At 36.4% G+C, this 25,579-nt stretch overlaps 1 protein-coding gene and 1 long non-coding RNA gene across 3 annotated transcripts; one reads left to right on the top strand and one right to left on the bottom strand.

Annotated features, from left to right (window-relative positions):
- The first annotated feature begins 525 nt into the window (after nucleotides 1-525).
- Nucleotides 526-25,579, top strand: LOC135073088 (tetraspanin-2A). Of its 2 annotated transcripts, none has more exons than XM_063967122.1 (5): nucleotides 526-703; nucleotides 22,135-22,332; nucleotides 22,740-22,916; nucleotides 24,871-25,056; nucleotides 25,413-25,579. In XM_063967122.1, the coding sequence occupies exons 1-5, from the start codon at nucleotides 596-598 to the stop codon at nucleotides 25,488-25,490; spliced, it is 747 nt and encodes a 248-aa protein (XP_063823192.1). In that variant the 5' UTR covers nucleotides 526-595; the 3' UTR covers nucleotides 25,491-25,579. The 2 variants fall into 2 exon arrangements, with proteins under 2 accessions (XP_063823192.1, XP_063823191.1); XM_063967121.1 differs by lacking the exon at nucleotides 526-703 and adding an exon at nucleotides 968-1,156.
- On the bottom strand, nucleotides 15,045-15,660 carry LOC135073557 (uncharacterized). The gene is made up of 2 exons (XR_010257640.1): nucleotides 15,503-15,660; nucleotides 15,045-15,327 (listed from the first exon to the last, which is right to left on the bottom strand). It is a non-coding gene; the product is annotated as an uncharacterized LOC135073557 (long non-coding RNA).

Here is a 25,579-nt window from a genome sequence, read left to right as displayed (position 1 = left end):
AAATGAAATTTTTACTCTCAAGAGCAGTTAAGAAAAAGCTAATAAAAAGAAAAGATAATGGATGAAATGAATAGTCTAATTTTGAATTTTATGATCATCGTAAAATTTCTATCCATTTTTATTTACTGCATACGTGTTCGGTTTACTTTCTAAGGCTGGGTTGCATCATCTTATTTTAACTTTAAAGTTAGGTTTAAGGTTTAGGTTAGGTTACCGTTACTGTTAAAGTTAGGTGGCACAACTCAGCTTATGTAAAGTTTGTAATATCAAGGTATTTTAATTAAGGTCTGGATGTTGTGTAAGCACTTATTATGAGTTCTATTATAAGTATTTCCAAAGAAAAAAATGAGTAATAAAATTTTATTCTATTTTTTGACAGGTTTCTTTGGAAGTGGCGCCCTCTCTGACGTTTGTTTGAAACTGGTGTGGCAATTCATGCCTTATCTTTTCGTAGGTTTTTATCTGGGCAAACACCGATTTAACCTAGCTATGTATCGTTATCAGTGATAACTAACAGTTACGGTTCAATCGAGTGCGAGAGTGGACTACACCACTTTATTAGTTTTTTATTTGTGACAGTGATAGTGAAATAGTGATGGCCGGTGCAGGAAGGGGTGAAGGGACAGGCCCAGCTGTGGGCAAGCTGGAGTCTCAAATTTATTGCATCAAATACACACTTTTCTGCTTCAATATCATCTTATGGGTAAGTACTGTGATAGTTATTATAATGTGTACATGACGAACGACGACAAAATTATTGATTTTTGACAGCTTTGTTTAGAAGTGGCGCCCTCTCTGACGTTAGTTTGAAACTGTTCTAAATCGGACAAAGAATACCAAATGGCGCGTTGCGTGGTGTCTAAAACAATAAACAGGTGTGGCAATTCATAAGCCTTATCTTTTCGTACGTTGTTATCTGCGCAAACACAGATAACCTAGCTCTGAATCGTTATCTAGCGATAACTCCCAGTTACGATTCAATCGAGTGCGAGAGTGGACAACACTATTTTATTAGTTTTTTATTTGTGAAAGTGATAGTGAAATAGTGATGGCCGGTGCAGGAAGGGGTGAAGGGACAGGCCCAGCTGTGGGCAAACTGGAGTCTCAAATTTATTGCATCAAATACACACTTTTCTGCTTCAATATCATCCTATGGGTAAGTACTGTGATATCATCGATTAGTTATTAATGCGTTGAACATGGTTGCATCTACATGATTTAAGGCTGGGTTGCACCATCTTACTTTAACTTTGACTGACGCCAAAAATCTGTCAAACTCCATACAAAATGCACGTTATCGTTATAGTTACGGTCAAAGTTAGATGGTGCAACTCAGCCTAAGAGTTCTTTGTTCGCATTGAGTGTCAAATGCAGCTTTGTTAGTCACGTCAATATATAGCAAACAATTTTTTTTTTAATGTTATATCGTCAACGAATGGCACAGTAAGATACATACTTACTTGTTGACTTCTCCTAAGACTTTAAACCTTGACCTGTGTAGCAAAGATAAAGTAAAGATAATGACTGTGTACTTAATATTTATTTTTTATAAAAATTGGTAATTAAAGTAAAACAATGGGTATACTATTTTTATGTTACAGTGCTCTAGACTAACCGACACCCATTGAGTACCCTATATTGAATCACATGTATCTATGGCTCATAAACAAACTCAAGAATCTGTATATTTATTTGTTCTTTCATGAATTTTAGGTACTTCAACTTTTAAGTACGCGACTTATTCTTTTGGTCTCATCATTCTAAAGCAACAACTCCTTTCCATTAATAAATGTGAATTAAAACATTTCAATGTCAAAATGAAATAAATCAGTCAGCAGTTTGTATAAAAATAATAGCTAACACGCTGAATTAACCCAAAATAAAAGTGCGAAGCATAAAGAACTCGTTATCATTAACTGATAACAGTGTCCTGATTCCGAGTACACTGTAGTCATAACGTGAATCATTTAATAAGTAAATGACATAAATATCTTCAGCATTACGAAGGAAGTACTTCGCTTCCGTTTCACTAGAATAGAGTAAAATAAATAGATACTTGGGTACATTATTTACTCAACAAGATGAAACATTTATTGATAGAGCTAACTTTTAACGCGATTACCCTTGCATTTCAGTGTAATATCTAGTTATGTAAATAGAAAAATAATATTATGAACTTGTATTTACTAATTGAATGAAAAGTATGTTGAAGTATACTCTGCACCTGTATTCTAAGCAAGGATATTAAGTATGCCGATTTCAGAATATTATGGACGCTAATTTTCAAAACAATTGCTATTCTACCCTAGTAAAAGGGAATTAATCTAATGTTTTAATCGGGGCAAACAGCCATGTTCTACGCTCCAAGAAAATTGCTCAACACCTAAAGACCAAGGTGTTCAACCAGTGTGTACTGCCGGTCTTCGTGTATGGGATGGAGACCACGACGCTGACAGAAAAGTCTGCTGAGAGACTCCGAGTCGCACAACGAGCAATGGAAAGACAGATGCTTGGCGTCTCCCTACAAGATCACAAAACGAACGAGTGGATCAGAGAAAAGACGAGAATCAGCGACGTGGTGGAAGAGATAGAGAGCCGTAAATGGAGATGGGCAGGACACATTGCACGGATGAACCAGGATCGCTGGGCCAGAAAGACCCTGGAGTGGAGACCCCGCAACAACACCCGCGGCAGGGGAAGACCGCCTAAACGATGGACAGACGATATCCGGCAGCAGGCTGGAGTGAACTGGATGCGTGTGGCCAGGGACAGAAAACGGTGGAGGGTTGAAGAGGAGGCCTATGTTCGAAGGCGAACCCAAAGGCTGACATAGATAGATAGATAGAATCTAATGTTAAACTGGTTAATTGAAACATCGCGATGATCGAAATAGACCGAATTCGAACCGAATACTAGAAGTAAATCAAATTGAACTTTTTCAATACAAATACACCTAAAAATACTTGCAATAGGTAGTAATAATTTAGTTAATCATCATTTCAATTGTTCAGCATTAACTTCCATAGCAGCTGAGCTTTTGGATAAACTAGCTCAAAACAGCTTAATAATCTTAACAAACTCATAGTTTCCTCAGACTAAGACTTCACTAGCAGTTCTATTCCTAATATCAAGATTGTTAAAATAATTTCAGCTACAGCATATCTGCTGCAGAGTTGCGAACTTACAAATAGACAGGTACAAGTTGCGGAATTCCCACCAAGTTGAGGAGTCGGGGTCCATGACGCCTTGCCATAGATCACCCGAGTTGCCGTCAAGGCAGACATTAGCGGCATATAAATATGGCGACGTAGTAAATCCAAACTTGCCACCCGCAAGTTACTGGACGATGCTCCTGATAATTAATTGGCAAAATTGAAATTAATGACGTAATTAATTCGTAAAAGGAATAATATTGTAGCATTTTAATGCATTACTCATCACTAGAGTAACGCAAACCATAGTGACCATATTATCATTTAGATCTAATATTATAAACGCGATTGTTAAGGTTGTACTTCACGCAAAAACTATTGGACGGATTTTGATGAAACTTTAAAATGTTAGGTTTTATACATTAAGATACTTTAGATTACAACATAAGTTTAGTTATTTTGGCTTAATTATATTTCATTAACACTCAGGCGAAATCGCGGACAAAAGCTTGTAAATAATAAAAGACTATCAAGCAACTAATAGAATGGAATAACTTTTCTATTAACCAATTTGAGTTTCATAATCACAAATCTGTACCCCCAGTGAAAAGGGAGTTAAGTCAAAAATGGTGATTTTTGGGAAATCGCATTTGAAGTTAAAAAAAATCCTGCTTCATCGCTATTAGAGATAACTTGGTGAAATATTTTTTAGGTGAAAGGTAATGTTAGATATAATTAGGCAGTGTGCTAGTTTGGGAAATATAGCATGTGGTTTTTTCGTAATTAAATAAAAACACAGTTATATCACCATGCACGACAACTTTACATTCGTGTAAAGTGATGTAATGGGACATAAGTCATTTTACACCACACTGAATTGACCACACGTTAACAAGTGTAAAGTGATACATTTTACGCCATTTCTGTTGATAATTTTTTGTTTCTTCAATTTTAGAAAAAGTTGTAAAACAAACATAAGTAATTAAACTATGAGGAATCATTATTTCAGGTTATTTAGGGTAAATCGTCCAAAAATTGTTACTTATATCAGTATACACCAATTTTGTGGTGAGAAAAAAAATGTGTAAACTGATCTAACTAACATAACAGCGATCTAAGTATCCAAATAATTATGTGTAAAGTGATATAAGTGGCGATTGTAAAGGAACAAGGCTAGAATTTGAGACTGAATTCTAATTATTTACTCCTTAAATGTTTATTCTGATCTGAAACTACTATTTTTTTAATTATTACACCATATACCATGAATGATATCGGCCTAAATCACATACTTTATCTCCTATTTTAAAGTAAGTATAGCCGAAGCAATTGTGTAATAAAGACCAGAAACAACAATGGTTTCACATCAACTAATTAGACAGAAGACAGAGAAAAGTTTGTTTTCTACAATTACCCTATTAGGAATCAAAGTCTGGACCAGAGATGATGATGTCAAGCTATATTGATTGCCTTTTGGCTACAGAAGGATAATATAAAAGTAAAGTCATAAAATGCATTTGTTTTCAACAAAGAGGCTTTTAAAAAGCCCTTTAACACGTCCTAGTATTACTTGAACCCTACTTTTATTTTGGGACATAAATGGGCCAGTGCTAAGAAGAAGCAGCGCAAGAAATTTAGCCACCCTTGTCAGCCTCTTCTTAAATCATAAATAACTTGAAAAAATCGAACTGCCTAAGGCGGGAATCTTCTTAAATCAATAGAGACATGAATTAACAAGACATGTTATACTTGCGAGCTAAGCAGATAAAGTCTAACCACACATGCCATTTACATAATTATTTACTTTATACATAGTATCCATTCATAAGGCCTTTCGTAGTTACTTTTGCAGGGCAATCGAATATTGCACTTAGCCTTTTGATTAGACCATTGTGCGCTATTAGTAGTTTATCTTCCTGTTCCAACCACTCCAGATCCCCCAGGTAGCAGCAGCCTATCTAGGTCGCTACAGGCCTTCTGCAGCGACCCTGGTGATTGGAGAATTTGAGCCTTTTCTTCTGCCTCCATGCATCTTTTGCACAGTAGGCTGTCTGTAACAGCTATATTGTGTAGGTGTTTGTTTAACATACCTATTATTACACTTAGGACCTTGCGGATGTTGTCCCTGTTTAGTCTTATGAGGCTGCGGGAGAACTTTTTCGATATATCCACAACTGCATCTTTTGTTTGCCTGCATCTTTCACAATCTTTCCATTCTGTGTGGTGTTATTTTTCTATTTTGGAGCGCAGCCAGGTCTTGATCTGTGCTTATGGTATCGGCATTATAATTGTTCCGGACCAAATACCGTCGTGTACGATCCCCTTCTGGCCAGTTCATCTGCTGCGTCGTTGCTCAAGGAGTTACTGTGCCCTTTGATCCACTTCAGGAATGCAGGGTAACGTGCCGCCTGTACTGCTCTGATTGCATTCTGCTTGGAAAATTGTATTGTGTATTTGTGTTTATCTAGTGATGTTGATATTCTTAGTATATTTAGGTAATTCGAGAAGACACCTGCTCCCGTACCTTTTTGGGTTTTGGAGCCGTCAGTCAAGTGTATATCCTAACTAAAGCGTTTCCGCTGTAAGCTGGATATTATATCTTCAGTCGAAGATGTGAACACAGGGAATTCTGTGGATTGGTGCCTCGGTGAGAGGTATTTCTTTTATTAGGGTTTTGTGCAGGATCGTGGTATGTCCTGTCTCCTTGTTTTGCTTCTAATGCCGTTCTTACCTTTAAGTCTAAGAGCGGCTGCTTGCGCTTCCTCCTGAATGAAGAGGTCTAAAGATCTAAGATTCAGAAGGTACTCAAGTGATGTCGATGGAGTGGTTCTCATACAACTAGTGACCGCTATGCTTACTAGGCGTTGCAGGCTTTGGAGTTTTGATCTTGCTGTGTATAGTTGTGTTCTGTGCCACCACACAAGTGATCCATAATAATATGTGTAAGAGGGCCATATAACTGACGTGTAGAGCCAAAGTGTTATCTTAACACTTTGGGTTGAGACCTCATCTACTACCAATGAGTCTCTTGCACTGATGGAATGCTATATACCTAGGCCATTTTTATTTTGTTCTCTACATGACTCGCCCAGTTCAATTCGTTGTCAAAGGTGATGAGTTTTGTTTATAAATAATTCTAGTAATTGGAGCTCTTGTAAATTCGATAATGCACTTATTAAGTACTTTTATTGACAACGTTAGGCACTATGAATTCAATCATATGTTTTACTAGTAGATGTTCACCATTATTTATTAAAACTATTAACTAAAATTCTTTGATTTATAAACTACGATTATTTTTTCCTTTAATCTAACGTTTGGGCTAAGTTATATCATTTTACACCAAATAATTAACCAAATTATTAGTTGCGATTTTCAAATGTTTTTGATCTAAGTAATTTATAACATTTTACACATGTACGAAACTTTTGTGGTTAATGGTATTAGTCTAATTGAATCATTATACACAAAATAAATAATCTTTTGTCTTTTACTTTTTGTGCTATAAATTAAGTTACATTCTTTTTCACGCAACCAACAATACATAGTTTTTTTTGTGTATATTAATATGAGTCATCTTATATTGTTAATCACAAACTCAATCTGAACAACTTCAATCGTGTAAAAAGTAGTAACACGAGTCATACCTCTTGACACAATAAAAAAGTTAAAGAAGCCTCCGGTACACTTTGTTAAAAGTAGACATGTATCAATATACACGAAAGAAAACTCAAAATTGGTTCACAAAGCCTTACTTGTATCATTTGGCACAAAATTATTTTCTTTTCTATACGTCGTAGAAACATACCGATTAGATACAAAAATAGCTAATTTTTCAGAGATTCACATTATGTTATAAAGTCAATTTTGATCTAAGTCGAGTTAGATCCCTTTTCACTGGGGGTACAGAAATCACGATGGACGAAGGTAAACAATATAGGTTACAGAAGGGTCACCTTACAACTTTTTGTGGCAACAATTTAATATTGAATATCAGCGATCGGCTACAATAGTTTTCTGTTCATTTGTCAAACTTATCTTCAAATATGGTTTTGTGATTTGTTCAAAGTGAGACAATACTCTATTGACAAAATATCGTATCGAGGTCACCTGCCTCCACCTTTGTGGATGCCTCGATTTGGTTTTGTTCGCTTGCCAGAGAAATTTTGGCAAGTTTGATAATAAGGTAACCAATGCATTGGTTGCTTCAAGTCAGTTGTGATCAAAATATTGTTTTCGAGCCTTATATAAATGATGAAGAGCTTATTGGAATATACTCAACACATTTTTTGGAGAAAATATGTCATTTTTGGAGTTTACCACACCCTAAAATAATGCGAAAGTTTTATAGGATTTTTCCTACTTCTTCTACATATTATGTCCATTTTAAAGAATCTTTTCAGTGTAGCAGCTGTTATAAGTCTTAAAAATTCAATTATGTAAACTTACCGAATATTTAAATGAGAAACTAGCTAAATATTCAAATCTTGATCGTAAATTAGGGAAATAATACCTACATTAAAGTTATTTCAATCTTGAAATAGGAATACTTAATTGCTAAACAACATTTCACAAAATTACTTGAAAATGGAATAATTCCAGGAATGGATTGGAATAACATGGAATTTTCCATCACTGGGAAACACAAACAGTTTATCCAGGATTTTCACCGCTTGCTAATGACTTCGAATCCAATTATTCAAAACAGTTTGCACAAGCAACGGTGATCGGCGCGAACTACAAATTGCTTCGGCGACTCGCGCCAAAAACGCTGAAGAGTCGTTCAACACCTGAACACCTACTCCAGGTATTCCAGCGCAAATGAGGAGTAATTGCCGAAGTCGTGGAACGGTCGTTAATTGACTCCTGGATCTGGGCCAGGAATCGTTCAAAATCTCGCCAGATTCGACCTCAGCTGAATATACGAGTAGATTGTTGCGGAGTCAAGTTGAATGCTTTTAGTAGCACGTCTTGGATTGATATTCCATTAAAGTTTAGTACTTACACAATCAATGGTCACTTATTAAGGCTCATAGTAATGGTGCTAGATTACAGGCACCAGGCTGATTAGCGCTGCAATGGGAGTAGAAATAAAATAACATTTGACAAGCACAGCTTAGTGCAGCAGTCGCTAGATAAACTACTGATAAACTGTAAATCTTTTGTTGGCAAATAAAATACTTTTACTTTTTTTTAATTTATTTTAAATCATCATCAAAATTCATCAATAAGAGTAGGTACCAGACAAGTTCAAACAACGTATCTAGATATGCTCAAGTAATTACATTTTTCAATATACACCCAGTCCAATTTAAATAGAATAACTGCTAATAACTGTTTCGCAGTAACCTTAGTTTTGTTTTCAACATGATTATTAATTTACAATTACATTGTTGATGCAAAATCGCACATATCATTACAACTACTTACATAAAACGTAACGGGTGTGTAATGTATGATATAACTACATATCATATAATACTTAGAGGACATAACATCTAATTATATAAAATCATTTAATATAATAATTATTTACTATAATAAACGAATAATATAATTTTAAAACGAATAATTTTAAGACGAATAACTAACAACTGATATAAAATGGTTTGATATTAATGAATATTTTCTTTAAAACTTACAATGTATACTATTTAAAACAAATAACATTCAAATCATATAAAAATAAAATGTCGAACAATCAAATGAGATAAAATTCTTTTCCTATAAAACTTAAATCATATAACAATAATAATTTTATATAAAGTTCAATTGCTGCATTGCATGCAGCAAGCAAGCAAGCAAACAAGCAAGCTAGCAAACGAGCAAGCAAGCAAGCTAGCATGCAGGCAAGCAAGCAAGCTAGCATGCAGGCAAGCAAGCAAGCTAGCATGCAGGCAAGCAAGCAGGCAAGCAAGCTAGCAAGCAAGCAGGCAAGCAAGCAAGCAGGCAAGCAGGCAAGCAAGCAAGCAGGCATGCAGCATGCAAATTTGACTAAAAACGTGAGACTTCTGTCACGGCTCCGGCACTGCGGAGCTCTGGCGGTCCCTCGCGTGCTAATCGTCGCAGATGGCTTTCGCTCGACACCGCGTCTTCGGCTTGCTGGCCGGCTTCGCCGGCCAGCCTCAGCCGCGGCGCCTCGCTTCCAGCCACCTGCTCCTCAGCCCGCGGGCCGCCTCGCCCCTCCGTGCCTACGCGCTTCTAAATTACACTCTAGGGGTAGGGCAGACAAGACTACGTGGAGTCGGTTTTACGGCGATTCGTTTTTGTCACTAAAGTCATTTATAAGTCAAGCTAAAAAAGAACATACTAAAAGTTATATCTATCAGAAATTGTATCAATTAAAGAGTATACCAAATAGTCGTTATAACAAATAATATTTATTACAACTAATGGTTATGTGAAATATTATTTATATCAAACAAAATTACATCAAATGAGTCTTAGATTAAGTAAGGTTTATATCAAATGTCTTTATGCGTTTTGATTAGTATCTGAAATGACATTATTAGAAATGATTTATTATATGAAGTAAACATTATATGTTAAAAAATTATATCAAGTGTTATTATAACATACGTTTATTATACAATATGAACGTTATTGAAATGAATTTATATCATATAAACTTATATAAACTGTCACGCACCCAAACGTAACTACATTATTGATTTAGCTTGACGTGTTATCGTCAATACAATACAAAGAGGAAGAAAATATAAAAATTGCATACCCGTATTTCCATAATCCAGATCCTAACTCATACAAATCCGCCAGCAAATCTTATAAGCACTAGGCACTGCTTAATCCGAGGTGAACTTAAATTCGCAGAGCTTTTGTTTGATTGAGTCCCTAACTAAGCGGTGTATTAAGGGGAAGTTCGTTTAGCCCGACTTAGAATGTAACTCACACAATGGAGTTTCAATCACTTGCAGGATGCAGCGCGCATTTGCCAACTATTTACAGCACGCGTATCGGCGAAGTCCTAACTGGTTGGACTTTGGGTAGGAACTAAACTTTGACATCAAGAGTGGAGTGGATTCCAGCGAAAGCCATGTTTGCCGCTTGTGGTATTAATTGTAGGTTTAAAGTTGAATCGATCACTGCGATTAGATTGTTAATTTGTTACTTGAATGAAATAGGAGTCAATTAAGTAAGTAATGCCCGTTTTCACCATCAATCCCTAATTTTTAAGTGACCCCTATGAAAACAGAGGTCACTAAAAAAATTAGGGATTGATGGTGAAAACGAACATAAGTCTATTGTTACGAGAATCTAAAACGTTTTGAAATAAATAAAACAAATTGAACATAACTATAATTTTTATATTCATTTAAGGCACGAAATAACATCTTCTCCTTAAAAAAATCATTATCGAAAACCTTTCCAAGACCACGTGAAGCAAATAAGTCATAGAATATTCAAATAAGGGCCTTAGCTCCATTTTCGAGGCGGCCATCGTAGTTTTTTCTATACCTATCTTTTGGCTGCTGATCCAAATTTTGCAAACAACATTTTGGCAAAAAATGAGAATTGAGTTTTTCCCCTACGACGCGGTTTTTCTTCACTAAAATTTAGATTTCATATTAACATAACGAGTAGGTAGCTGTACAATCTATTTTTTTAAATGAGTCACCTTTTGATGAAATGTCATAAGTAGAGTAAAATTATCATTTAAATTCTGAACGTAGATGCAAGCAATCATAAAAGTAAAAACTCATTTCAATTAGGTGCAAGTAAAACAAAAAATCTTATCCGAGCTACCACAAAAAATGGGCAAATTAAAACCTATCAACGAAACGGGAGACGAAAATTAAAACTTTTTCTTTGAACTTCCAACTGAAGTTGCACGACATAAAAAGAGTTCAGAATTTTCTCCGTTGCACTTTCATTTAACTAATTATACGGTCGGCAGGACTTCAAATGGTTTACAGTTTGGAAAAATCCTTGAAAATCCGGGAGACAATCGAAAATTAATGTGATTGGCGTAGTCATTTTTGGGGTTATAAATATGTATGTGGATGCACACCCGCCGTGACATCAAAGGGTGCTGGAACAAGGGCGGGCTTCCAGATTATTCGCTGACGCTCGTCTCATTCCATTTGCGAAATTTATTTTCCCACAATCTTCACATAGACGCGGCTAAGTCTCGGGGCGGGCCGTAAAGAACTCGCCCTACCCATACGATTGCGATTTATACGAAATTGAAATAACTCGACGACATTAAATTATGTTTTCAACTGCAGGAAATTCAAAATCCTCACGAGTTCGCTGAACGTTTAATATCTGCGTTCGGAATTGCCTTCGATTTTCAACTGGAATCGTTCAGATTAAATGGGCAATAAGAAAATGATCGTTTTAGAATTCTATTTGAAGCTTATTTTTATTTTGAATTTAATGTGTTTGTAAACATTACGGTCTTTAAAAGTACCAACATTGAGACTTTTGTACGTGACATAAAACATAATGTAGTGTACCTTGTACGGTAAAAAACGCAATATTTTTTTTGCATTCAGCATAAATTCCCTCTACTTTCTTATACCTCTAGTCTCTACTCTATTTTTAGTTCTACTCGTATGTATAGTAGGTATAAAAAGTCTATTGAGTATAAAATTTTATATCGCACAGCTTATTGTTAAACGGGGTTAGTGAAGTACTCTACCCATATTTTTACATCAAGCATTGTTTCAGTAAACGTGTCAACAAAATACCTTTTATCCCTTTCAAGCACAAAACAACTTTGAAAATACATCGAAAATCCACGCCACGAACTAAACAAAGCCTCCGATAAAAACGTCAATCACGCCTCCAAAACATTGGTTAGATTTGTTTTAGAACTTAAAATAAGACCGAATTCATTCTCGCTGAGAGTTGCGTGGTATAGATAAAACCTTCCATATAAGATATTCAAATCCCTTAAGTGCACGGAGCGGTTGAAATGCGGGAAAAAGTCCCATTTTGAAGCGTTGTAAAACTCTTTATTATTCTAGCTTGCCAGGTGTCTCCGGAGATACAATGGGGCTTGACGGCCCAGTAGTGGGTATATACGCGTTAAAAGGTTCGCTATTGCATCGCTGATGTTGATTTGGGAACTGATTTAACAAGAACGATTGACGGGGCTTTGGAACCGTTAATAAAACATGTTAGAGGACTGCTGATGGAAAGGGGAGATTTAAATTGCTATAACTGTAGTATAGTCGATGTGAGTTCATTTCTTATTCACTACTTCGACTTACTTATAGACGACTTTGTGGTAGCAATTAGAAACTTGAAAAAAAAACATTAATGTAAACGCGAGGGTGTACAAGTACTTTTTCATACTAAAAGTAGTGGACTCATTTTGATATAATTTTCTAGTAGGTACTATTTATCGAAACCGACGTGAATCAAGCCCTAGTAACAAGTTAATTTAATAAAAACTTTTTATGAACATGATGGAAGAAGGAAACTGTATAAAAATAAGTGTTACCATATTTCATTGACTGGGACTTACATTATATTTTTGGTGAGACTATCGACTCGACATTTGAAGCAACGGGGTTCCTCCCTAATACTGGTTCTATATTTTGAGATCTATCTATCACTGAGGCTCGAGGAAGTGTCTTGCAACGGGTAAAAGAGATGGATAGATTTGAAAATACGGAAACAACGTTAGAAAACAGCCCCGTTTAGTGTCAGTTACAGCGACAGGTATATTTTTGTTGCAAAATCGCCCTTATTGCCATTCCATAAGACCTAAAATTGTTTAGCCTTGTGCCTTCGACTTCTTTATTCTTCTTCTTCTTCTTCTATTCTTAGAATAGATATTGTACGCCTGAGCGTGTAAAGTCTGATGACGCCGATGACTGTACTTTTGTCACCTTGCGATAAGATTAAATTGTATCATCATCAATAGTAAAGCCAATTTAAACCCTTTGTACCACTTTTTAAAGATATACCTATTCTATTGTTTCCTCCATGCTAGTATGGCATTTAATCCTATGACCGTCACGGCTCTCATACCTACTTCAGTGTGCTCGCTAGCGACTGCGTTAATAAAAGACACTAAATGTATGACAGATTGTCTAGCGCCCTTAGCGGCTAATTTCAAGAACTAAAACTCACAGATTTTTTGACGCACTCGCTAGCGAGCACTCCTAACGTAAACTCATGGTAAGTAAACTGAAGAAAAATAAGCAACTCCACAACCCTTGTCCCATTACACAACATCAACACTGTAATGTCATATTCCCGAGCCGGAATAGCAAACAACGGAGACTTTTACGATACAATAAATTTTTAACACGCCAAAAAGACACCCTTTGAAATGGTGCCCTCAATGAGAATGAACTCAAGTAAGTGTGTTGATAATGTTTGGGTGATAAGATTTCGGGTGAAATAGGTACTGAGTAAATATGTTCGTTTTTCTTCAGGTTTTTCAGATTTTCGTGTCATATTTTTGTTTATTTTAAAGTTGTGGCTGTGTGTCTATCAAGAAGATTAACAACTTACAGATTATTTTAATTAATGCAGAAAGCTTACAGATCTTCTTTAGCAAACCGATAGGCCTCCATAATAAAACGTTTGTCTATTGATAAGGTAGGTATTTGTTTCAGCCAAATGATGTCCACTGCTGGACAAAGGCCTCCCCAAGGATTTCCACAACGATCGGTCCTACGCTGCCCACATCTAGGTACCTACTTTCCACGACCTTCACCAGACCTTTCGGTCGACCTAGTGGGAGACCTGCCCATATTACGTCTTCCGGCTCGTGTTGGCCACTCGAGAACTTTTCTGTCCCAACTCTGGGTATCTCTTTAAATTATTTATTTCTTTATTTTTTATCTGTCATCATTGGAAAGCCCTAGAGTCGACACATACATTTTCTATTTTATTCTGATTAATTTACTTCTAGCGGGGATAATGACTGTTAAACTTTCCCCTAGGAGTTATTTAGGCCTCACTTGTTGCGTAGTTATTGGCGGTCGAGCTTTAGATAATAGACCCTTTTCCTTCCAAAAACCTAGTAACATTTTGTTGCCTTTCTATTTAATAGCATAGTATAATAATGACGTAATGTAATGAATAAAATAATAATATAACTTCTGAAGAACAATAAAGAAACCCACCAATTCCAACGAAATTAAAAGGTATTTACATTCAATATAAATCTTATACAATTAAAAGAACTTTTAAGTATGTCTTCAATTGACTGAAGCTTCAGAGCTTAGAGCTAGAACGTTATTTTAGCTTCTTACAAATTGATAACGTTAAAACGACTTTAATGAAAGCTTTATCTTTGAAAGATAGACTTTAATAAGATCTGAATATACAACCACAAAATGGTCTGTTCATTAACTGTTAAGATTAAGGCCTAGTTTTCACCAAAGCGGAGCAGAGCGGAGAGAAGCGGAGAAGTGTTTTCAATAACCAGATTTCATTATTTCCACTCGCCGGGCCGCCGCCGCTGTCAAAATTTTATAGAAAAATTTGACGGCTCGGCACGTTTTCTCGGCTCCGCTCTTCCTTAATGAAAACCGGGCCTAAGAATTCTGTCCAACAGCCAGCCGGCTTGGTAAAAGAATCATGTCGACGACTTGTACTGCTTGATTTCTTTCTAAGGCTGAGTTGCACCACCTAATTTTGACCGTAACTTTAACGATAACCGGTGTTTTTTGTAACTTTTAGATTTTGCATATAAAATAAAAGTGTCATCTATTCGCTGGGTGCGAAGTACTAGGTGGGGGTAACATAATCTATCGCAGCGCTCATGGTGGTCAAAAGTAGAAATAATGTAAGCTCTGTCATCAGATGTATCTGTCAATGGCAAAGCGATTCTACTTAATACATTTTAATATCATTCATTAATCGCATGAAAAGGGTCCTACTGGGAACTTAAATAAAAGAGTGGACTGTATTTCGATAGGGCTGGTTTAATAGCCGTTTACAATTTGGAAATAACTAGACTATACAACGTGGTAGTACAAAAATGAGTCACAGTAGTTGTTGTGCACAGATGTTTGCCTTATGATGAGAGCGTGAATTATTGAACTCTGCCCTTGTTTTGTTCTTAATTCTTCTACATCTCGGACTTGTCCAGCCAATACCATCAACTTTCCTTTAAATACGGTTTGTGGTTGGAATTTGATATTGTAACACTCACAAACCCGGTCTTCAAAACAATACTCATTTCGATCTGAAAACGATATTTAATTTATTACTAGCAATACATGAACATTTAAATATATTTACTGTTATATAATAAAACCGTTAAAGTAGCTTTTTCTTTTCGTTTTACTGTAAAACTACAACTATAAATGAAGTAAACAAACCCTGACACAATCAAAATTAAACACACTTTTTGGACTTACCTCATTTGATTTGAATGACCAATATGATTTCAAAACCTTTTTTCCACCCAAATCGTGGTATCACAACAATTTATTAGTCGAAAATATTTGTTATTTTTTCATTTCGATATTTTTTTACAAATAGACGACCTAAATGTCAATGTGACAGAGCCCACAAAGTTGTGGACGCTAGTTGGCGCTGTAATCGTGCACAGAGCCAATTGGTAAAACTATGTAAATTTAAACACAAACATAGCACGTGGTGCCATCTAGTGAAAGAACAATGAACTAACTTTAAACTAACTTTTAACAGAGTTTGACAGATTTTTGACGTTTGTCAAAGTTAAAATAAGATGGTGCAACCCAGCCTAAGATTTTTGACAACATGTCAACCAGTCATTTCGGTGGGTCGGCGGGTTTGGTGTTTAATCTGCATCTAGAGAGGGACATGGTTCAACTTTTTATAGTAGTAAGTAGTTTCTCAGTCAAAAAGACTTGGATCTCACAAACAAAACACTTTCAAAATAGCCTGCACAGGTCGTTCTTATACGAAGCAAAAATAGCGCATACAAATGCATTGTCAAATATTATCCAGCGCATATAAACCTGCGCTGTAATGTCGCCTAACGTTTTCCGGCAATTACGGAGAGCTGCGGCTGCATTCACAACACAATAAAGGGAAATGCAGTAAGGGCTTTGCTGACAGTACAAAGGTTAAATAAATTGCTGTAAACCTGTAAGCTACACACGAGGATGAGGTGGATTTTTCAAGTAGGAAAATATGAAAAATCTGAAAATGAAAATATGCTAGAAATATGTAACTGACATTTGAAAGATATTTATCTCACCCAAGGGTTTGAAAATAAAAGACAAATCTTGTATTATACAGGGTGTTAGGTAAATGGGTATATGAGCCGACACTAGCCCATGTTAACATGGGCATATAAATGGTATGGTGAAGTCAGAAAATTGATATCTTCATTTTAATAATTTTAATTTTCATACAAATCTGATTTTATAAAATTTATTTTGTATTAAAATTAAAAAAATTAAAATGATGATATCAAATTTCTGACTTCACCATACCATTTATATGCCCATGTTAACATGCGCTAGTGTCGGCTCATATACCCAATTTACCTAACACCCTGTATAGTGTCATGATATTTCACTTCATACTTCGTCTTATGAAATCATGTAGATCAGTACCTAACGCAAAAGAAACAAAATTTTATCGGTATGATCACTTTTGGTATTCCATTTTGCTTATTGGAAATATTTATTAGTGCTACGATCTTATTTTTGGAAAATTTGGAGTTCATTTTTGGTAAATGCATGAGTATAAAGTGAAGCTACTGAACCCAGCTCTTTCCGTTTCCAAAACAACCGATTTGCGGTTTGACACAGAATGGTTTTTGTAAATTCAGTAGTTAGTCCACATCGTTCGCAGAGCACCATTCATCATCATGAGAGCGTGTATCAGGGTGTAGCCAAGCATTAATGGGTCCCAACGGCCTGGACGGGGCATTATATGATTTTTCCAACGCCCCGAATCACCTTCCACTCTTAAGCCGAGACAATAAGGTTCGGAATGGCCTGGCAAATGGACCGGAGCTGACCGCACAAGTCAACTTTCCGCGTCATTTGGCGAAACAGTAATGGATTACAGAGTTGTTGTCTCGAACGTTTTTGCAAAACATAACGACGCCAGATATGCTCCGATTGTCGTGGGAATAAATATCGATGGAATGAAAGCTTTCGCGAGACTATTTGGCGTCCATTTCGGGAGGTAAATCAATATATATTGTTTTGTTCAATTGTATCGAGCATAATTTAAACAACAGTGCTTAAAGTAATGTATCTTCCTTGATAGTACTTTTTACGGATGATCACTGTTATTTGTATAATAATTTTGCAATACAGTCTAATTGCAAAATCATAAATAGTACTACAATCAATGATATTATATAAAAACAAAAGCAGATATGTTATAAGCGCTCGCGCTGTGAATACTCAAATACGTCCCAATTGGGACGTCTTGTGTTTAGTCTTCGTGTGGCCTGCGTCGTGCGCAATCGCGTGCGTACCACACCGTAAGTTCCTGTTCTTACCAAAATAAATAAAAAATGCCATCGTGTGTGTTTCGAAAGTGTACCAATTATGACTCTAAAGTAAACAAATTACAAGGGATCTCTTACCACATGTGATTATGCAAAATTATTTAGTATTTATATTTTCAATTATTTATGCAAACAATCAAGACGCCATGCGCCATGTTCAAGTTAAGAAAGAGAAAGCGATCTTGTTTTGACGTTAGAGCGATAAGGATGCGTGCGCTGCGGACATAGATTAGTTAGTGCAGAATCGTTAAAACTATAGCTATCTCTTTCATTTGCGTGCTATTTCGTATCTTTTGTTTCACTTATCAGTTACATTTGTCAATGTGTGCAATTTGGAATAGCTCGGCACGGATTCAAATCGTAATTTCTATGAACGTAACATATCTATAGTTCTTTAAAATCATTGACTACAATAAACTCAATAGCAATATTCAAATCGATTTAAAATTAAAATAAAAGTTAAGAGGTCTTTTCTACGAATACCTATCACCAACGTCACTAGTAGATTCTAGCAATTAACTTTTAGGCCTCAGCCTCGAACTTAGCGGGCAGCGGGGCGGGAGCGGCGGCGGCGCTGGAGCGGGGCGGGCAACGCAGACCCGTTCTCGAAACAAGCGGGCAGATCGCGCGGTGCTTTAGCGGCGAAGTGTTGTGTTCGGGGTTGTGTTGTCGAGATATTTGTTTTTATTCGCAAACGAAATGTCTGAACAACGGCGACAATTTTATTTCGATTCAAATTTATTCCTAACGCTCGATTTATTGTGGGCAAAAGAAGGAGTGCGCTGCCCGCTCGTTGCCCGCTCCCTCGCCGCTGCCCGCTCGTTGCCCGCTCCGGCGCCGCTGCCGCGCCGCTGTTTTCGAGAACCGGTCTATTTGATTTTACGCATAAGATCCTGCCGCTCCCGCGCCGCCGCCGCCGCCGCCCCGCTGCCCGCTAAGTTCGAGGCTGAGGCCTTAAGCCAGCAGCTTGCTGAACCTAAAATATATCTACGCATTCACTCTACCGCTAAGAAATTAGTAAAAGTTTCCAAATAATTCTACCTATCTAACAGATGTCCTACCACAAGCACACTCAACATAATTCGTATTTGTTATGCCAAAAGCCGCGTCCCCGTTTCATTCTGTAAGTGGCACATTGGCAGGTATACGGGCAACTTTACCAAACTTTCGCATGCACCAATTTCATTTGCTAAACACTCCAGAAAGTACACACATTGGGCACATTGCTCAGAGGCCCCGAGCCAACAAAAGTCTATTTCGAAGAAGTACGGACATGAAAGGTTAAATATTGTTAAAGTTTGAATAAGAAACGGAAGTTTGCCCCTGAATAGATGTCCTATAATTTGTCATGATCTATACAGGATGAGCATAATAATTCCAAAAATATTATTTGACTTTTTATATCCAGAACATAGACACAACATCTTATTATAGTCCTTAATTTAATTGTATTAAGTACCATAGATTCAAAACAATACAAAACATATTGCACTTTTTAACTCTCTCATTTATAATAATTACTTAAACATAAAACTACTAAGGCTGAGTTGCACCACCTTATTTTACCGTGGCTATAACCGGTTATGACCAGTGTTTTTTGTATGGAGTTTGATAGGCTTTTGTTAAAGTTAAAGTAAGATGGTGCAAACTAGCCTTAGGTTCTTAACTACTACTTTTACGGCTCATAATATTGTATTTATTGCTACCATCCCTTCATTTGATAGTCCACTTATTGACATTAACTTTGGCCCAAACAACAAACAGAAAAAGGGATCACCCTATACCTACATTACCTTGCATGGATATATCGCGGCCTCTACTTTTATCTTGGGCAGGACGGCAAAAACAAAACCATTATAAGGAGCCGTTGATCCCAGGACAGCTCATTTCTTCCCAAATAGGGCCACAATATAAATATAAATGGTAGAATAACTTAACTAAGGTGAGAGGCTCGAGACAATTATACCGAATACTCTCTCTGTACTACATATTTTCTGTATTGGGCACCTCGAAACAGGACGTCTATAAGTTCGTTCGATTCAGCCAAATGACGATCACTGCTGGACAAAGGCCTCCCCCAAAGCTTTCCATAATGAACGGTCCTGCGTTGCCCATATCCAGGTTCCTCCCGCGACTTTTACCAGATCATCGGTCCACCTAGTAGGAGGTTAGCCCGCGGTATGTCTTCCAGTCCGTGGTCGCCACTTGAGAACTTTTCTGCCCCACCGGCCATCGTCTCTACGAGCTATGTGCCCCGCCCACTGCCACTTGATTTTAGCAATTCTGCGAGCTATGTCAGTCACTATGGTTTCTCTCCTAATTTCTGATTCGATCACGTAAGTTACTATCAAATAAATGACCTTACTATCCTCTGTTCGACTGTGACAAAACTTACGGCACTCTTAACATTAATGAGATTATAAAACTTTTAGATCCGAGCATCACTGTTACTCCTGTTTTCATCATAGAAATAGTTTTACTATCGGAATTCTTCGGATCGGCATAGTAAAATGGGACGTTATTATTAATTGGACGTTTAAGTTATGGAGTTGCTATTTATTTCAGTTATGGGTATGGATTATTTTCAATTTTAGACTTAACATAATAATGTCAATATTATGTTATAATTTCACTCATATCTAGTACAAAGTAATTTGTAAATATATGAAAGATTTGAGTGCAATCAAAACGACAAAAGAAATTAATACCCCACAGACAGAAAAAACTGGATTTTCACGATACCAAAATTGGAAGTTTCGTAGGTCGATATTTATTTAGAGATTTTGTGAGAGTATGCATTTTTAGTTAGTAAGTCTTTATAACAATGCACTAGCTGCTTCTGGCAATAAATGAAATATCGCCATCATTATTTAAAAGCTATTTAAGATTTAATTAGGTAGGTACTAAAATTCTAAAAATACACTCATCTATAAAAATACCCCAACAAAACGCTTACTGTCAGCTAAATAACATTTCCATAATCCAACTGTACCTCCTGACTCGATGCAGTTTGCCAACTAAACGATAATTGGCCATGTCGGTCTATGGTTTATTTTCCACAAACTTTGCGGTTCAATTTGTTTTTAGTGCCAAAGTTTTATGATTCCAAAAAGATTTACAACCCGTTTAAAACTACGAAAAACATAATTCGTATCGTCGAGTGTAATAAACTGTTGGAAGTAACGAACAAAATAAAACTGTGGGCCTAATAATGAAATATTAGGTGCAGATCACATTAATAACGATAGTATACTTACTTGGTTAGTTGAAACTATTAATTTTCCAATGCATAAATATCTCACACGAATGAATTACATTTAAATTCTTGTTTGAAAAATTAAGACTGTTAAACCAAATTTTTAAGAGTTCTCACGTAATATTTAAGCGTAATATTTTGATAATTTTATTTATACGCCACTAGCTCAGTAGAGTCAATAGGTTGTTATGTGATCAATCTTTGATTCTAGATACTTAGGCTGAGTTGCACCATCTTACTTTAACTTTGACAAACGTCAAAAATCTGTCAAACTCCATAAAAAAATCACCGGTTATTGTTATATGTAGTTACGGTCAAAGTTAGATGGTGCAACTCAGCCTTAGAATTCATGAAACTATTTATTTTAGATTTAATTTAGTTTCGTTGCCCAATATCCGTCTAGGTCATATCGTCATAAACTTTTATAGCTTCAGACGGAATTCACAGAAAAACAGGGTTACTGAGAATAACGGACAAAAGCTACAAACAACTAAAATGATCTTTATTGTAAACAAACCCGTTTTAGTACAAATGTTATTCTTCAACTTATAATTAGCCTTCATTCTGATTATGTTCTTTAATGAATGCACGAATTTCTACATTTTGAACAGAATATAAGAAACGAGTTGCGTCTTACCTTATGTAACTACAATAGAGTAGAAAACTTCCGTTCCGAACTCTTCTAGAATGTTCTAAGTAGAGACGAATTTGTTTGTTTTGTTCTTACATTGTAGAAATCCTATGTATCGTAAGTAATGTAACATTGTAACAAAATGTAGGTGATCAGATCAGCCCAGAATCTAGTCTAGAAAGCATAGGTAAACAGTCATGGCTTTGTTGCGTCCATGGTCAAAATATTTAGAGCTACCAAATACGTGTATTGAATTTCTGTCCGAATTCGCTAAAATAAACGTTATATTTTCTGTCCTGTTTTGCGCCGATCTCACGTGCCAAAATACCGTATGCAGTAATTAATGTAAAGTTCAATTTTGTTATGAAACTACACTTCAAACACAAGCATAATTGGTCCAAATATTATTGTTAGAAAATTCTACACAAGATTAAATCAATGCGCAATCGAATCGAATTTTTTTATCTTTATTAATACTGGATACAAACTTAATTATGTCGTGACTTTTGTGACAATTAATAATTTTGTTATCTGTTTGCTTCGTCCAATTTCTACCTACTTACCCCGGGACTCACATCTGTCACGGCAGTCAATTTGTTTAGGACAGTTCAGACATAATAATAAATGTGTCATTCTTCTTTTCCAGCTCTTCGGTTTATCCATCTTCGCCCTTTGCCTATGGATCCTCATCGAGCCTGGCTTCAACGAGTTCATGTCGGTTCTCCAGCTGCAGCCATACTTCATCGGAATCTACATCATCCTCATCGCAGCGCTGGTGGTCATGGTGGTCGCCTTCCTGGGATGCGGGTCCGCGTTGATGGAAAACGTTGTGCTTCTTTATGCTGTAAGTTTTTACTGATTTATTAAACTCAGTTTAGGGGCATTTTGTCCACAGTTACTTCATGAAATGTTCATTGATTTGAAGTCTTGACTTATGTCTATAATTAATACGTAATTAATTAGTTTCTGCCTTCGACTTGCTCATGTTTTTAAAATAAAATGTGACTGTATTGTTTACAACTACAAACGAGTATAGTAATTATTTGTCTATTAATTAGGGTTCACCTTAAAAATTCAGCTGTCATCGGGGATTAAACTTAGCCAATCTCGAGTCAGCATTCCGATACCAAAACCTTTGAACTTTCTTCAAACTAAGTCAAATCAAAAATATTTGTTAAATTTTGACCACTATTTTGGCACTTATGATTCATAATTCAATGGTAATTTAATCATTATCAACTTCTTTTGCAGTACATAGGATCCCAAATAGCGACGTTCGTCCTGGGTTTGGTTGGAGCGTGTGTGGTGCTCGACTTCTCGACATACGACTCCAGCATACAGCCTCTCATCAGAAACTCCATCGTGGGGCTCATGAACAACCCCCAACATGAGGGCAGCAGGGCTGTACTGCGGATGGTTCAGGAAGGGGTAAGTATCATTTATTTCGAGAAGCTTCTCGCCATATAAATCAAAGACCTGTAATCTGAGGCTAGAGTAATTCGTATGTGCGATATCAGACAACGTTTTTTTTTTATTTTTATTTTCTTAACTGCAAACTGTTGTGTTTATAGGTTTATATTAAAGAGCTATTTTTACTGATTTGAATTCCTCTCTTCAAAGGCAACAAAAAAACAACATTATTTATCTGAAAAAATTAAAGAAAACACCGCTTTAAACTGTGTTATTTTTTAACGAACGTTAATAGCTCAGAAAAAGAGTCTATTAATTTTTCATCGAAAATACATCGTTTTTATTTAAAAAGACTCGTATTTCGTGGATGAAATGTGAAAATACATTCGACATATCGATTCGAAACCCTCTCGTGTTCTCGCTTCAGAGCCGATGAGCCGTATAATAAAATTACCAGGCACAAAGCCCAACTTTTCTGTTCGTCAAACCACGCGTAGGCGCGCAAAAAGAGCAAAACATTCGGTTCTAACGAAGCAAACACGCATTTGAAAGTGGACAGCTGGTGTTGGACTGGTCGACCGTAGACAACTTAGCCTAGAGCCGAGAGGGGAATAACCATTATTATTGTCGCTTAGTTAGCTCTACCACGCACACAATGCATAAACCTAGTGGTAAGCTGACAAAATTAAAACGAGCATACACACAGGTTGACAAAATTGAACGTATAAATTAAAGCTGAAACTGAATGGTTTCACAACGCTGCATATGCACATGCGTGCAAAGTATTTAGCGTCATGATAAATCACGGTCTCTCTGCCAACCATGGAGATTGCTCAACTTTGTCAGCAATACAATCCAACGAAATCTGCGTTACAGTGCAGTTGTCTGAGTACCGTGCTATAATCAAACGCCCTTGTGAGCATTTCCTACGGGCTCGGTCCCAATCATAACTCAACATCCATCGCTATGTTCAGAACAGATGTAGTGTTCAAAACGATCGCAATTAGGAACGTTGTCTGCTCACACACTATTGGACCTGTCATGAAAGGTATCAAAGACAACCATTCAAAGCCAGCGTCCTTATAGCGAACGTTAACGGTTGCTATTTGGAGTTTGACAATGCTAGACTGACGTTATACGTGAGAATCAAAGGAACTCTAGTATGCCTATTTTTAAAGCTCTGCTAACATAAACTTATAATGTGTCAACACATACATTGCAGGGTAAGTATTTTGGTAATAGCCCTCGTGTATTAAAAAGAAACGAGCGTGAAACAAAAGTACCTACTTACTCAGCATTGAGTTGCATAAAAAAGCTCTACTAAACTGTAGGTCTGCATTGTTTTATGTTAAATGCGGACGTTATGTTACCAAAACAGCTAACAATAAAGCCAAATAGAATCGATTTGTGAAGCCCAAGCCCTAGAAACACCTATCGGATCTCCAGGGAGCCAGTATCCTCGGAATCCATAACTATATTGACATTGCAATGCACTGGCGCATGTCGCTTCCACTTGATCGCCTCAGTAACGTCGGACACGTATGTTATATTCAATAGCCTGGAGACATACTTACACATTTGCTATGCGTGTAAGCAGGAACATAGAAATTTTATGATTATAGAGCCAGTGCTTAAAGAAAATCTTCTTAACTCTTCAGATCTATAGTCTCCACTGCAGGTGCTTTTTATTTTTCAGAGGTAAATGCAAGATTTGGCCTAAACTCCCCACGCATTAGGAAGGCCTAATGATCGCATTACTTATTTGTTACTTAGTCACCTTTTAGGACATGCACCAGAAGAGTAGCAGAAGTTTTATTCTAATCTACTGTTGCTGGGACCCATATCCAGAAGTGGACGGTATTTGGTGAAAAGGAATGACTGAAAGATGGATAGACAAATCGTTTATTTGCAAACACTTTTATGTATAGTTGCAGTGTACTGTTGTAATAATATCTTTATTTCTTTTCTACAGATCGGCTGCTGCGGAGCCGACGGGCCCATGGACTACATCAACCTGAACAAGCCCTTCCCATCGGAGTGCCGTGACTCTGTGACCGGGAACGCGTACTTCCACGGCTGTGTTGACGAGCTGACCTTCTACTTGGAAAGCAAGACTGGCTGGTTAGCTGGCATTGTACTGGCTGCTTGCATGATTGCTGTAAGTTTTTTTATTTATTTTTAATCAATTTTTTTTGAACGACATATTAAATTAGCTTGCCGTCTTTTCTTAAATGAAGTAATATTTAAAAAAGTTGTAAAAAAATATTAATGAGATCGTTTCTTTAGTTAAAATAAATTTCTCATAATAAAATATGCTTCATTTGTAAACATTTCATTTTTCTAATTAAAAATCATTATTCTCTGAAACTACGATTTCCTATGTAAGGAACTACTTGTGAATTATGTCAACATAAAGATTTGATAGAATGTACCAGAAATCATTTATTTGGTACCAAGTTATGATCTTAGAGGAAAAATGATGGTGAGCAAAATTAAATTGATTTATCTTTACAGGTTATCAACGCAGTCATATCGTTGGTCCTTATTCACGCAGTGAAGAAAGAAGAAGATGAAGCGATAGCTTATAAATAATTATCTAAATACCAATAGCTTAGTGAACTAAAAAAATCGAAAAACAAAAATAATATTGTTATTTTTTAAGTTAGGTAGTGTTTTGTAAA

This window comes from Ostrinia nubilalis, chromosome 7 (genome assembly GCF_963855985.1).
Source record: "Ostrinia nubilalis chromosome 7, ilOstNubi1.1, whole genome shotgun sequence".
In the NCBI taxonomy this organism is placed as follows: Eukaryota; Metazoa; Arthropoda; class Insecta; order Lepidoptera; family Crambidae; genus Ostrinia; species Ostrinia nubilalis.
Note: the sequence above shows the minus strand (reverse complement) of the source record. Positions and strands in the feature narration are given on the sequence as shown.